Genomic DNA, 14,389 nt, shown 5'->3' on the forward strand with positions numbered 1-14,389 from the left:
AGCCAGGCACTGTGGAGAGTCCTTCCCTGAGCACTTGGTTGATTTTGGTGTGTCCCGGGCTGCCTTAGACACTTGGGGCAACACATTCCTTCCAATTGGAGGCACTTTGGGTGGGGTGGGGGAGGCCCCAGGGCACATGGCAGCGCGTCCGAGGGCCCTTTGTGACACGCTGCAGCATGGTCACTGTGGAACGGAGTTGGACAGGGTGTGCCAGCAGCCCTTTGTGACACACGCTGACATAGGTGCTGGTGGCGACGCGGGCAGGCCCCAGTGCTCGGTGCACACGACGGGACAGGACAGGAGAGAGTGGTGCTGTGAGGAGACCCCGCACAGCTGGCTCACCCCTTGCTGACCCGGAGCTTTTCTGAGACGTTACTCCTGTGGCTGGCCCTGCGGCCAGACTGCAGGACTTGGTGACTCAGCGCTTTCCTGAGGCATCTCCCATCCCTGCGGCCGGTGCCCTCGTGGCCTGGCCGTGGGACTTGGTGACCTCCATCCCTCACAAGGAGTCTCCTGTCATTGCGACAGGAGCCCTTGAGACCAGAGTGCAGGACTTGCTGTCCTGTGGCCTTCCTGAGACTTCTCTGTCGCAGGCACCTGGAAGGCGCGACTGCTGCACCCGCTGACTTGGACCTTTGCCGAGGCATCTGTCTCCAACGTGCCCTCGAGGTCAGACAGCGGGATGGCAGGCAGAGTGCTCAGCCTGTTCAGGATGCTTCGGGGGAAGAAAAAGAATGGCGCTGCAGCTGCCCCAGCGCAGCAGCCTGCAGAGCCAGAGCAGTTGCAACCACTGCAGGACGGTGAGTGGCAGGGCTGGGCCATAGGGCTGGTGCCTGCAGCCAACCTGGCCCCATCCCATCCCTGCCCCTCTGGACATGCCCATGGACAGGACGGAAGAGGGGCCAGGGCTGCCCTCTCGGTGGCCGTGCTCTGTCTCTTGGGCATCCCAGGGCTGCCCTTGCCTGGGGATCACAGGGCTGGGCTGTGTTCTCCAGCCTTTCCTGCAGCCCCTCAGCTCTGGCTGCACTTGCTCTTTGCCAGATGCAGGAAAGGATGGGACACGAGAACAGGATCCCACCAGCGGACGCTTCCACAGAGCAGCACAGGTACCTGCGGCCATCCCGGCCTGGGCTGGGCCTGCTGGCACTGCTCGGCACAGCCCCGCGCTTGGAGCAGACCCTGGAACGTCCCTCTCTTCCCGCCCTTCCTTCTGCTGCAGGCACTGCGGAGGTTCCTGCGTGTTCGGCGCAGAAAGACCAGTGCCACCGCCACCGAGGGCATGGCCGAGCGCGGCTCCAGGCCCAGCGAGCTGCGGGCACGGCCTGGTGCCAGCGCGGCGTCCTCTGAGCATGCGGCAACCTCGGACAGGGCAACAGCTGCGGGCCGGGCGAAGGCTGTCATGACTCCGACTGAGGGCACGGCCAGCACAAACAGCTGGAAGCGAAGGACACCAAGGACTCGGGCCATCTCAAAGATGAACAGCACGGCCACTTGGACTGGGATTCCTGCTCCCATTCCGGATATTTTTTCATCTCAGCAGCAGGTAAGCAGCCTGGGGCCAGGGCTGCAGGCCTCCCAGGATCGTGTGGCCCCTTAGGCCACGTCCCCTGGGTCCCCTTAGCCATTGAGGCCAGCACAGTGGGGTGGGAAGGCAAGCACTTCCTGGGGGAAGGTGGGCAAGTTGCTCCCTTAGACAGCACTCCAAGCTATCCCCATGCCTCCTCCAGGTGGCAGCCAGGGTGGGGGACATTCACCAGAGACTCGTGTCCCGTGTCACTGCGGACACGGGGCTGGAAACAGACTTTCTGAGCCTGGCTGAAGAACACCCTGCTAATGTGGTGATGAGCCTCCTGCGCTGTGCCCCATCCTGTGACAGGTACGGGGCACAAGGGCCTCAAGAGCTCGGTGCTCACCGGCCCATAGGACCCCTCACCCTGCACAGCCTGTCCAGAGGGGTCTGCCAGAGAGACAGGCAGAGAGCTCCAGGACCCTCGGGCCCCTCTGTTTCCTGAGCTGCTGCCATGCTCCCCCCCTGCCCCTCAGGGCACCGGGGCTCTGTCACCCGGCCCCACGCGGCTGCACAGGGCACGGTACTGACGTGCAGCTCTGCTCCCACAGAGCTGCTGTACTGATGTGGAGAAGCATCGGCACGTCAAGACCCGCAGTGCAGAAGGTGCTTCCAGCACTGTTCTCTGTGATAGAGGACAGGCCACTGTACAGTATGTTTTTCTACAGTGGGGATAACGAGGCCGTCTTTGCCCTGGCTGTGAGTTTCTGCAACTGGCCTTTGCTCACCCTCCGGGTTGCCTCTCCATGCTCTCCCTGCCCTGCAGCTCCCTGCCTCAGCTGCTGGGCTGAAAGCTGGGCTAGGGGCAGGCTCAGGGCCAGCAGGCTGGGTGCTCGCCCTGCGTTTCCCCTTGGGCCCTGCCACATGCACAGCTGGGCACTGAGCGCTGCTTCGGGCTGCTCTCTCCTTGCAGGCAACTGTGGTGCTGTGGAAGATTGCCCACATGCCCGAGTGGCACGACGCAGTAGTCCTTCATTCGGCCCAGCTGTTTGTGGCTCTGCTCTTCCAAGTTTTCTCCACCACAGAGCAGATACCAGAAGAGGTTGAGGACTTCTGGAGAGCGTGCCAGGAGGAACACCGCCTTCCCACCAAGCCTAACAGGTGCCAGTTGCCCTGTCCTTCCCATGGCCCTGTGGCCAGGGCCAGTGCTCCCAGTGTGACCTGGCCTTTGCTCGGCACACAGGTTTGCAGTGCAGGCCGTGAAGGCTCTGCTCTGCCAACTGGGCTTTGAGAACAAGCTGGTGGCTCTGGAGTGCAAGCAGGTCTGGGACACCCTGCTCTGTGCCGACACCCAGCATTATGCAGTAGGTCTGCTGGCCAGGTGAGAGCCCCTTCTCCCCGCCACCACCACCAGCATTTGTGCCCTGTGCCCGGAGTGCCCCACACAGTCCCTGTGGTTTTGGGCCAGAGTGCCTTGCCACATAGGGGCACCCAAGCAGACTGGAAAAGGCTGGCAGAGGAGGGTGCCCGGGAGCAGCTGCCTCCCAAAGCACCCACGTCCCCTGGCAGTGCTAGGGACAGATCAGACCTCTGTGAGTCAGTCCTGGGAGAGGTTTTCCTGCCTGGCTTAGGGCTTTGGTGCCTTTTTTCCCCTGCCAGGGAGATGCGCCGTGGCTTGGCCCCCTTGTGTTCCCGCATCGCCTTGCACCTGCTCAGCCTGCTCATCAGGAAGCAGCCACGCTGGCATCTGCCTGCCCTGGCGTTCTTGGTGGAGGTGAGCCTAATGGCCAGCGCTGCCTGGCTGAGCTGCCTCCCAGCTCTCTGGCCTCTGGTAGCTGCAGCCCCTGGGACGCTGCCCGTGCCCGCTGCTGCTGCCTGGGCCCAGCCCTGTGCGGCTCCGGGCTCCTGCTGGCCAGGTCCCCATCACTGCCCTGTGCATTTCAGCTCCTGGAGTGTCTGGACTTGAGCAAACACGGTCACAGTGCCCTGTCGGTCGTATCCAGGCACCTGCCCAGCGAGTGCAGGGACAGGCTGCGCCTGGAGCTCAGAGGCCTCGTGGTGCTCAGCAAGGAGCCCTTGCTGGTGAGAAGGGGGCAGTGGCTGAAGCCACACTGGCAGCGTGGGGCTGGGGAACACAGACCTTTGGGCTCAGCTGGCCTTTGGCACCAGAGGCAGCTGCTCCCAGCTCTCCTGCCTCCCGCTTCAGCTGCCCGAGTGCCCCAAGCAGCTGCTGCTGCTGCAGCTGTCCTCAGCTTCACAGCACAGCCTCGTCTTGCACACAGAGTGGAGGAATACGTGGCCTGTATCAACACCTGCTGGAGCAGCTGGCTGATCCTGATGCAGAGATGGTCGGGATGATCCTCTCCGTGCTTACATATATGCTCCAGGAGAAAGACCTCAAGATACCCGGCATCACCGCCCTGAAGCTGGCTGAACCACTCCTGCCACACTTTGAGAATGTAAGGCTCTGTGCCCCCAGCCAGGAGCACTCGAGGCTGCCTAGAAATTTTGTATCTTGTGCAGTTTTAGGCCTCTGCCCTGCTGGGCCTGGAGTAGTTGGTGCTGAGGTCTTTTTCTTTGTTCCAGGAGAGCAGCCATGTGCAGCTGCTCTCCATTCAGCTCTTCAGCAAGGTGATGGAGCTGGTAGTGGAAGAGGGCAAAAAGCCTTTGACAAGAATTGTGAGCCGCAGCCTGCTCCCTCTCTTCTTCTGCTGGCACAATGAGAACCGGCGTGTGGCCAAGGTGAGGCTTTGTGTGATGCTGCCACATCCCTGGCAAGGGGTTCGGCTGCCTCCAGCCCTGGCAGCTGGCAGGCTGCAGCCTTGCATGGCCTTGGCACAGGGACACAGGTCCTGTGCCCTGGGCTCTGGTTCCACCTCTGGCTGTGTGCTGCTCTCCAGGCCTCTTTGGAAACACTGCTTTGTGCGGCCCGGTTCCTGAGGAGGAGGGACATGGAGGAGCTGCTGAGGAAGGAGCAGCGGATGAAGTTTGCCGAGCACCTGGTAAGGAGAGCCTGGAAGCGCCAGCCGCGGGCTGGAGAAGCCCCCTGGCCCCGGTGCTCAGTGTGCGGGGCTGGCAGCTGTGTCCCTGCCCAACGCTGCCCCCGGGGCCGCCAGCCCGCGCCCCGCACGCCGCTCCCTGCCCTGGGCCGTGCGGGCCGGCTCGGCCGGTGCTGGGCGCAGGGAGCGCCCGGCCGAGGGGCAGAGCCCGCGCCGAGCCTTTGCTCCCCGCAGCTGCTGCAGGACGCGAGCCGAGCGGCCGAGCACCTGCGCTGGGCCCTGCCGCGCCTGCAGAGCCCGCAGCGGCCCCTGCGAGAGGCGGCCGTCAGGATCATCGGTGAGCCATGAGCCCGGCGTCCCTCCCCGCCTCCCGGCCCGGCCCGCTGCAGCCCCGCCCACCCTCGGCGCTGCCGCCGCCCTCCCGCAGCCGTGCCCTCCCTCGGGCGGCAGCGTGCGGCAGGGCCCGGGCTGAGCCCTGCCCGGGGAGGAGGGCGTGCGGCCCCGGGGCTGCCAGCGCTCGTGTCGGGCAGCTGTGCCGCCTGGGGCCCCACAGCCTCTGTGTTGCCAGGGGTGGCCGGAGTGCTCCTGATGGGACAGAAGGAGGAGCTCCAGGTCCTCAGTGAGGGTGAGTGAGGGCAGCCGTGTGCCAGCAGGGACCGCCGGGGGCAGCTGCACATCCTGGCCCCGGAGCTACAATCCCTGCCCGGGCTGCCCAGGGCTCTGCTCCCTGTGTGGACCAGGGGCAGCGGGAGCAGAGCCCGGAGAGCTTTCAGAGACACGTGCGGGATGCGAGGCCAGCGCCTTCTGGCCAAAGCCCTTGTCAGCCGCTCACTCCTGGCCATGGCAAAAGCTGGGTGGGAAGGCCCTGGCAGGAGGCTTTGCTTGGATGCCAGCAATCAGGCCTGTGACCGTGGCACTGTTCCTTTCTTTTCCAGCCCTTCAAGCCCTGAGCGAATATGAGTGCCCCTCCTTTATAAAGCAATTTGTCCAGCTGACATTCGACGCAAGATCTGCCGAACTGCGCCTGCAGGATGGGAAGAACCAGTGTCCTTTGGCCACCCCCACTTCCCACTGAAGATGGGACTAACTGCAGAGCAGAGGGGACCAGCTGAAGCTGCAGGCCCAGCAGCTCTTGCTGGTCACAGCCGAGCCTGTGGCAACCTTCAGGAGCTCCTCCCTTCTCCCTTCCTGTTGGTAGTTCCCTCCCTCTAGCCCCCAGGCCCTGCCCATCCCCTTTTTTCCCTCCCAGTTCACCCCTTCACTTTGCCTTCCCTTAATAAACACTTTGGCTTTTTCACATGACTCGTGGCTCCCTCTGTGGAGCTGAAGCAGCACAAATCCTGAGCCCAGGGACATGCAGGGCCCTGTTGCCATCCTCTTCCACGCCGTCGTCTGTGCATGGGCAGAGAGGAACAAGGGCAGCTCAAGCTGCAGAGGTCCCTGTCCTGCTGCTCCAGTTGCACAGCACCATGGAGTTAAAGGTCGTGCTGAGCACACTGAAGGGAGCAAGGACCCTGGGTTTTAGAAGAGCCAGCTTGAGTATGCTCTTCCATGGCAAACATCCACCGAGGGCAAAGGAGCTTGCGGTGCTTTTCACTACACCCGTCCTGTACTGAAGTGGCTGTTGTGAAAAATACAGCCAGCCCCATGAAACTTACCAGTGTGAAGAAACTGCTGCACAGCAACAGCTGAACTTCAGTGTGTCTGAGCCAGTGCTGCAGGCTCAAATGCTGCCAGCATTATCTCTGCACCCTGGGACACTTCCCGGTTCCTGTGCCTTGACACTGCTTTCCCATGGGGCTGGGGAAGGAGTTTGGCTCTATGAACTGCCTGGTGCTGTGAAACAGGTTCATTTTTGTCAGATGAGATGATGGTGTGCACGTGTCCACATGTCTCCCTGCCTTAGTGCCCTTTGTGAGCTGCTTACTTCTGCTAGAATTTGTGGAGTGTTTAAAGCTTGCTGCCTTTTATTTCTTTGCTCCTATTCAGAGAAATGAGTTGTTGAAGTCTTTGAAATGTTCCATTTTCATCCTTACGCAAGATAGTGAGGAATGCCTTCTTTTCATCCCTTAGGTAATTCTTTGCTTTATTATTGCATGCAGTGAGATAGGATTAGTGTGGGTTACAAGTAGTAAGAGAATATGGAATAAGAGAACAATAAGCACAAGAGCAAAAGATAAAAATAGTCTCAGGAATTAACCTAGTAGTTTGATATTTCTATGAATATATAAAACACTTGCAACAATGCTTAAATCTCTTTTTCTTTCTGATAAAAAATGTGTTTTCAAGTATTTTGCATACAGGATTCCCCTGGGATGTAAGAACTTGAAGCATTTCAAGTCTGCAGCTTCAGGAATGAAATAAACTTTTGACTCAAGTTGTCAACCTGAATAAACTCTTAACTACCCCACAGCAATTGCAAGTTATAGCTAATAAGAATGGAATAGAAACACAATTGCTCTTTTTCCTCTTAGCATTTTCTCCCTGGCCCTATAAAATTTGGTTTTTTGCCTTGTTCCTTAGTTTGCTTTCCAAACCATTCCATGTCCTCAGTAGATCTGGAGAACTGTCTCATGCGTAGATCTGAAGAATCAGTTTTGAATCTAGGAAATTAAAGGAAGAATCACACTTCATAAGCTTGGGCTTGGATTGAAAGCTTGAGATCATTCAAGTAGACATTGCTGAATGTTCAACCTGGTCTGGCAGGCTCCTCTCTCTGAAAGGTGGGCAACTGAAACCTCTGTGTTTGCAGAGAAAGGCAAGTTTTGGGGTAGCTGGGAAATGGCTCTGGCCAGCTGGTGTCCCAGGTGTCATCTTTAATAGTTGTTTTCTTATGTTATTAGTAACCAGGCTATTAGGCCAAGCACCTGTAGTGTTTGGGTTTTTGGTTGTGCTTGTTTTAGTTTTGGCCAGCTGCATTGGCAGGTGGCTGTGAGTGCACTGTAGTACCCCCTGCTGCTGCCCAGTTCTGCTCTATTATGTTTCTTTTTCTTAGCCAGGTCTCATAAGCCCTCAAAAGAAATATAATACACCCAAGGACAGCTTATCTATTACTCTGGGGGCATAAAATTAGCAGGATGACTTCTGCTGCAGTGTTAGAAACAAAAAGGTTTAATAAAAGGTATAATAACAAAAAGAAAAACTTGAGCCAGGTGCAGCAGTCTGCTCCTGGTAAAAACACTTCACAAAAGCACTTAGCTCTTTTCTTCTCTTCTTTTTCTCCCTGATGGATCAAGCGGGACTTTTTGGCTTCTATCCAATTAGATGTCCTCAAGTATTTGGTGAAGTCCCTGAGGTCCCATGAGGTGGCTTTTCACCTAATCCTTGAGAGAAACTTCTGGCCTTCTTTTCTTTTCTGGGGGACAAAGGCTAGTTTTGCCACTCTGCCATTAGGGTGCACACTCCTGCAGACATGGCTCTCTTTTCTTTCTTGGTCTCTTACCCCTCTGGCACTCAAAGCCATACTTGCTATTGTAGTCATTAGGTACATGGTCCTGCTAGGATGGTTGACTAATTCAGGAACAAACAGCCTTGCTGCCATACCAGGGACACTGCTCTGGAAATGGGCAAAAAGAGAAAACATTTAATGTTTTTCACTTTAGAAATGTCCACTGCAGCTTTATTTGCAGCAGAGTTACATTTACTGGACTGTCCAATACAATTCCATGTGTCCAGAGCTAACTTTAATCACATAATTTAGGAGTGTCCAGCTGTAAATCTCACAGCCATGGGATCAAAAGTCCTTTCCACTTCTGGTTAAGTGGCTCTCCTTTCCGGGTCTGGATGTACACCCAGTCTCCTGACTAGTGAGGACATTCTTGAACATTCAGGCTTATTAGTGAGACCAAAACAACAAACTTGCACGATGATAAAAGCATTTTCTCCTAAGGGTTATGCTCTAGCAGCAGCATTTCGGCTTCCAGCCTTTGGTGGCAGACAAGGCTCAATAGCCAGGGCTGCCAGAAGGAGGCAGGGCAGGAGCAGTTTGCAAAGCTTCATTAAGAATCCGGGGAAACTGAGTCCCCATTTAATCCCCATTTTCTTTCCAGAGAGCCTCTAGGGATATTTCAATCCACCACCTTCTATCAACAACCATAACTTTTTGGAGGTGGTGCCAAGATTTTGTTTTCTCAGTTTTGATCCTTGAATGTTGAAATAACTTACAATAACACAGAAGAAGGTCAACAGGCATTAGCTGTTTCTCATGCATTGTATGGGGTTCCCCCCTCTGCAAGGGGTCCAAACTTTTCATACCACAAGTTGTTCCCTGAGCAAAAGACCAGTGCTTTTCACCATGTGCTTCCTTCTCCAAAAGTTCTATTTCATTCCCCCAAATCCAAATTCGCAAAACATTCTCCATTTCCCTTTCTTTGCGATCATTGCTTATTTTCCCGTGTAGTTCAACCACTTCTGTTGCAGAATGAGGTATCACTGCAGACACTGCATCCTGGTAAGTGAATTCCTTCTTTATCAGTGAGCAGGGCTTGGGATGAGGAGGGAAGAAGATTGGCTTTGCAGAGCCGAACCTCTCCTCCAGGGAGCAGAGGAAGGTGACATCATTTTCGGGGCATCCTGCCTCTGTATTTTATAGGGGTGGGGAGAGTTTAGGGTGAGGGGCGGGGTTGGACTTTGAGGCACTAAAAGCCTCCCAAGGGCTGTGGGGCTGACCTTGCAGTCAGGAAGGCCTGGCTGTTCCTGGACTACGGAAAACACTGCTTCCGGGCCTTCCCCAGCAGTGTTGAATTGCAACTCTAAAGCTCTTTGGCTTTGGAAGAGCGTGTTTCACTGGTTTCTCATGGTTTGGGGGCTGGCTTCATCCTGGCATTCAATCCCTGCTCTGGCCTGAGGCTGGCTATTTTTTCAGGCTCTGAAGCAATTTGCAGCTGATGCAGCTCCTTTTCCAGCTGATGGGCACCATACAGCTCTGAGTCAAGCCTCCATGCATATGGATACCAGGCATGGTCCTTTACTGGGAATTTTTAATTTTCTTCTACCAAATTTCATGTTTCTCCATAAGTAACTGTGGATGGTGCTAGTTTCTCTCCATCCCCATCTCTCTTTAGGGCTGGACAAGCTTTCTATATAAGCTTTTAGCAAGTGTGTCAGTGGAGAGCAGTTCAGATCAGTTTCTGCGTGGGATTCTATTACTTTTCTGCCAGAAAAGAGCAGCTTTGACTGACAATTTATTTCTCCTTTATTATGTCATGAACAGTTAATGCTGTATAAAAGGCCCATCTCACCTCAAGAGTACCCTGCTTGCTGTGCCAATTAAAATGCAAGCCTCCAAAAACATTGCTCTATGAGATACTTTAAAAGGATTTAAACTTGTTCATGTACTCTAAGTTAGAAAAGCAGGAGAAATACTGACGAGATGTTCTCAAGAGTTCGGAACAACATCAAAACCCTTCACTGGCAACATTTGAAAATAAGAGAACTTTAAAGCCAAAAATAATTTAGAGCAGGATTCAATCAACATAAAACATCCCATGAAGCATTAATTTAGCCCATTCAACTTATAATCTTAGTAAGTTAATTTACATTTAGATTACTAAACCTGTTACATTTTAAGTTATTTTCAAAAATCTGAGAGGAGGGAAAAGGGAGAAGAAAGAGAAAAAGAGAATGACAGAAAAGAACCAACACAGCTATCACTCCAGGTTCCAGTGGTGTTCAGCTGATAGAAATTCCAAGAAGAGGTAGGGTCAAGACATGTGGTGGCCACATATCCCAAGGTAAATAGCCTTTGGCTCTCCTGGGGCCTTCCCCCACATGGGGCTCCCACTCACCTGGCCATTTAGGAGCTGGGTTAGGGGCTCCAGACACAGGTGTGGAGCATTGCCTCTGGTGTGCCAGGGATCAGTGGCCACTGCTGGGCTGGGATACAGGCCTGGGGGTGTGGGGCGTGCCGAGTGGGGCATGGCCTCACCAGAGCAAGGCTTGATCTGCCCCTTCCCCACATACAAGCCCCTGAAAAGTGTTGAGCCAGCAATCTCCTCTAGTCTCTCACAACAAGGTGTCCAGGTTCCTGTGCTTCTTGGCTGTCAAGACTCCACAGATTTGTGGCTGGATATTAAGAAACTTGGATATTTATTCCTTGCAAAAGCAGCAGCATGAGGGTTGTTTATTCTTTCTAAGGCCTTCCCTCCATTCTATGTCCTCTTCTTGAGGTAGTCCTTGTAAAGCCTCTCCTCTCTCTCCTTCTCCATGACAATGGAAAGGGTCAATGGAGAAAACAATAAATGAGAGGTTAAAACTATTAGAGTTATAATGTAGTGAGGAAATAAAAAGCAGTGCACAACAATAAGAAGAAAATAGTGCAAAAGGAGTAATGGCTTAAGCAACAAAGGTGAAGTGTCACATGGGGCCCCTGGAACAAAGACAGGATGGCGAGGGCTTACAGAATGGTTCTGATGGTAGATGGGGGCTGCTGGTGCTGCCTGGAGGAGCTGTGCACCTGCAGTGGCAGTTTCCTGCTCCCTCTCTGCAGCAGGGATGGTGGCAGTGGCGATGGTGATGGGTGTCTCTCTGTCCCTGCAGAGCTCTGTTTGGCACTGCCGCTGCCATCAGTCTGCCACGCTGGGCATGTGTGTGGGAATGGGATCTGCCACTTAGCTGCCTCTTCCTACCACCCTGCTGGGCTCCACTTGGCTTGGCTGGACTCACTTGGGATCAGTGTCACCACTCTGGCTTGCCTGGTTCTGCTGCAGTGGAAAAACAGTCCCACATGCCACACTGGCCCTGATGGTTTCAGCTGTGTGTCAAAGCTGTCACTTCCGTGCCCCCCATCTCAGCCCCGCCTCCTGACTAATACTGTGGAAGGAGAAAAATGGGGGAAAAAATGGTGGTGGTGCTTTGGTCCCAAGGCCTCCCTGCTAGAGTGAGTCATACAGAACGATCCTCCTTGCATTTTCTGTCATGGCATTTCCCTGCTGTGGGAATGCCATTTCCCATGGCTATGATGTAAAATGTTTTGAATATATAGTATTCAATAATATAATACACATACATATATATAGATATATATATATATATATATGTGTATATATAAATAAAATATATATATACAGAAAGATCCATGACCATGTCTCTGTACCTAGGAAAAACCTCTAAATGTAATTAAAGCAGTGCTTCTCCTTGTTTTCTGATTTCTAGAACAAAGGAATAAGCTTTCTGGTTTTTGCTCAGCAGAAATAGTGGTCAAAGACCACTACTGCGGCTCCTCACATCCTGGTCCCTTCTCAGTGCTCAGCTTCTCAGTGTGGGCTCTAGGGGCTAAGTGTGTTTCTACTCTTACATGCCTTGAGCAACAGGTGATGGGCTAGGAGGGCTTTGTGTGTTGCTTTGTAGCAGAGGAGAACTTTGCAGGCTTCTTTTGGCATTAGGTGTAGAGCAGGTCTGGTTCTATGCATGAATTCACAATCCAGCCTAGGGCGGCTGCTATTGTGATGTCAGCGGCCGCATCCCGGCGTTGTCAAGGCAAAGTTGCTGTGCTGAGGCCCGGAAGGGCTCAGTGTGCAGAGCAGCTCTGTGGCACGCTCACTGCAGGCAGAACCTGCTGATCGACGAGGTCTCTGCCAGCAGGACTCGGAATATTTTTGGTTTTTCCCACAGGCGTTGTCTGGTACAGACTTGAGCAGCGCTGCTCAAGCCATGGAGGGAGTGTGTGCTGCAGTTTGCGCGGCTTTTTCCGTGGCTTATTCTGGGTACTTTCTCACCCACCTGGCACGTAAGTAGATGTTGCAGCATATGGAAATGCCACAAAGAGGCCTTTGGTTGGGTAAAGCCGCTGTCAACAGCTCCAGCCAAGAAGGGGGTGTCTCTAGCCAGTGGGGAGTGGGCAGCATTTGTAATGTGGCCTGCAGGGGCTTCACTCCTCCTGTGGCACAGCCTGTGGCTATGGAGTTTAGTCTCCTCAGTTTACTGGCTCAAGGAAGACAACTTCCAAGATAGGAAGAGTGGGAGAGCTTGTCAGGAGTCCTTGTAAAAGCTGTGCACTGCTCTCCAGGACTGAGGGAATGTCCCTCAGTTCAAGTCTTCTTGTCTGCATTCCCTCATCCCAGCATGTGCCTGTGGACCTTGACACTTCCTGCACACTAAAAGAGCCATTTGTTCTGTGATGAAGTCACAGAATCAGCTTGGAAAAGGCCTCTGAGACAGACATTTCAGAGGAGTTCTTGTATGCTCCCGAACCCTGGAGCTGTTCCCGTGCTGTGTCACGATAGAATTGCCACCCTGTCTAAGGGGCACTTGGGTGAAGCTTTTCCGGGGAAAGGTTTTCAGTGAGCTCATGGCAATTGCTGCATGCAATCTCTTGAGAAAACTGAAGCACAGGAAAGGGAGGAGCTGTAGCTCCTGCTGGGTGGGGTGGGGCAGAAGCAGTCATTGTTACAGAACCACTGGGCCTTTCTGAGTCTCAAGTTTCTGTGGGTTGAGTGGCCACAGAGGACAGAAGGTAGACACCAGGCAATATTTTGTGCTGTTGCCTTGCTTGCTGTGTGACACAGGGTTTGCAGCTGGAGTGATGTAGTGAAAGCAGAATGCTCTGTCTTTGGGTTGACTTTTTGTGGGCTTGCCCAGCACAGGCAGTTTTCTTACAGCATCTGGTTGTTTTTCCCTTGTGTGTTGCAGGTCACATCACCCGTGCCTGGAGAGAATCCGGTCTTTGGGTGAGTGGGAAAGAAGTCTCTGGCCTTGGTAGCATTTGACAATTGTGGAGCAAGCTGTGAGCTGGGTGTGTTGCAGTCCAGTGCCAGCCTGGTTGGATGAATGAAACTACAGTCCAGACCCTTTGCAGCAAGAGCAGCAGCAGCAGGAGGAGCCCAGGCTGTTTTCTCCAATTCCTTTTCAGAGCTTTTAAGCAGCTGGAAGTGGGGTTGCTTGGTGCTTTAAGCCATGACGGAATTTCCCCTGCACAAGAGAGTGCAGTCCCCTCTAATTGTCCCATTTTACTTCAGTGGGAACAACTTAGAATCCCATTTCTCTGCAGATGATTTCTCCTTAGTGCATCTGGGTCTAGAGCTGAACATAGAAAAGGTCACTTGTCCCTCACGCTGCTGTCTGTCTGCAGAGCCCAACACCAACCTCGGAGGATCCTCTGGCTGCGTGTCTTCCTGCAGAAGAGGCCAGAGGGGAGGAAGATGCTCCCCAAACTGCGCCTGCTGCCACTGCAGGGCCTGAGCATCCAGCATCAGTAAGTAGCAGCTCTGGGTCGTGCTGTGGCTGGAGCAAAGCATAGCTGCAAGTTTCTGATCAGACAGCACCTCCTGTGCCTGGCTGAAGATGCTGGAGGCCGGAATCTTTCCGGCCCTTCCCCCAGTCAGTGGAGCTTGGAAAAGCAGAGTGGAACTTGGATTGTTTATGCAGCAGCTTCCTACTGTTCTGAAAGGGGCTGTGAATTTGTCTTAGTAAGAGACAAGAGGTAGCATTAGGATGTCTTTGGATGCTCCTGGGGTACAAGTGAGGTCCTTGGTGGCCAGTGGCTGTGCAGGCTCCCTGTCCCCTGTGAGGAGAGCAGTGCAAAGATGCAGTTCACAAGCTTGCAGGATATGAGGAGGCACTGTCCCCAGCAGGGACCTGGCCCTCCCCACAGAGCAGCTAAAGTCAGTAGCTAAAGGAAGAGCTGAGCAGGGCCTGTAGCTGAATATAGGTAAGGTGGTGAATGACAGGTTCTTTCCTATCCCTCATGCTGCTGTCTGTCCACAGAGCACAAGGGCAGCGTCAGCACCTGCTCTAGCTGCCTCTGTACCTGAGGAAGAGGCTGAAGAGGAGGAAGGTGCCGATGAACCTGGCCCTGCGGTCAGCCCACGGCCGGAGCAAACAACACCAGTAAGTGCCCGCTTTGGGTAGCAGCGTCTTTGGTGTCATTTTGTCCGTCATGTAAAAA

The 14,389-nt window shown here is 54.0% G+C and overlaps 1 protein-coding gene and 4 long non-coding RNA genes across 6 annotated transcripts; 4 read left to right on the forward strand and 1 right to left on the reverse strand.

The window, feature by feature from the left end:
• The first annotated feature begins 285 nt into the window (after positions 1 to 285).
• On the forward strand, positions 286 to 1,273 carry LOC135302226 (uncharacterized). Its single transcript, XR_010363924.1, has 3 exons — positions 286 to 800; positions 1,042 to 1,106; positions 1,220 to 1,273. It is a non-coding gene; the product is annotated as an uncharacterized LOC135302226 (long non-coding RNA).
• Positions 1,274 to 1,279: 6 nt separating this feature from the next.
• On the forward strand, positions 1,280 to 4,978 carry LOC135302354 (maestro heat-like repeat family member 5). The gene is made up of 11 exons (XM_064422724.1): positions 1,280 to 1,543; positions 1,728 to 1,876; positions 2,119 to 2,266; positions 2,481 to 2,668; positions 2,751 to 2,888; positions 3,167 to 3,281; positions 3,452 to 3,589; positions 3,790 to 3,966; positions 4,094 to 4,249; positions 4,408 to 4,571; positions 4,801 to 4,978. Exons 1-11 carry the CDS (start codon positions 1,280 to 1,282, stop codon positions 4,976 to 4,978), a joined length of 1,815 nt encoding a protein of 604 aa, XP_064278794.1.
• Positions 4,979 to 5,024: 46 nt separating this feature from the next.
• On the forward strand, positions 5,025 to 6,753 carry LOC135303969 (uncharacterized). Its single transcript, XR_010365401.1, has 2 exons — positions 5,025 to 5,131; positions 5,442 to 6,753. It is a non-coding gene; the product is annotated as an uncharacterized LOC135303969 (long non-coding RNA).
• Positions 6,754 to 7,594: 841 nt separating this feature from the next.
• Positions 7,595 to 11,927, reverse strand: LOC135303968 (uncharacterized). Of its 2 annotated transcripts, XR_010365400.1 has the most exons (3): positions 10,293 to 11,927; positions 7,949 to 8,062; positions 7,595 to 7,861 (listed from the first exon to the last, which is right to left on the reverse strand). It is a non-coding gene; the product is annotated as an uncharacterized LOC135303968 (long non-coding RNA). The 2 variants fall into 2 exon arrangements; XR_010365399.1 differs by having other exon boundaries at positions 7,595 to 8,062.
• A 104-nt stretch (positions 11,928 to 12,031) lies between these two features.
• Positions 12,032 to 14,244, forward strand: LOC135303970 (uncharacterized). The gene is made up of 3 exons (XR_010365402.1): positions 12,032 to 12,232; positions 13,135 to 13,172; positions 13,574 to 14,244. It is a non-coding gene; the product is annotated as an uncharacterized LOC135303970 (long non-coding RNA).
• The last annotated feature ends 145 nt before the right edge of the window (positions 14,245 to 14,389 follow it).

The sequence above is a fragment of the Passer domesticus genome, chromosome 6, assembly GCF_036417665.1.
Source record: "Passer domesticus isolate bPasDom1 chromosome 6, bPasDom1.hap1, whole genome shotgun sequence".
Classification (NCBI taxonomy): Eukaryota; Metazoa; Chordata; class Aves; order Passeriformes; family Passeridae; genus Passer; species Passer domesticus.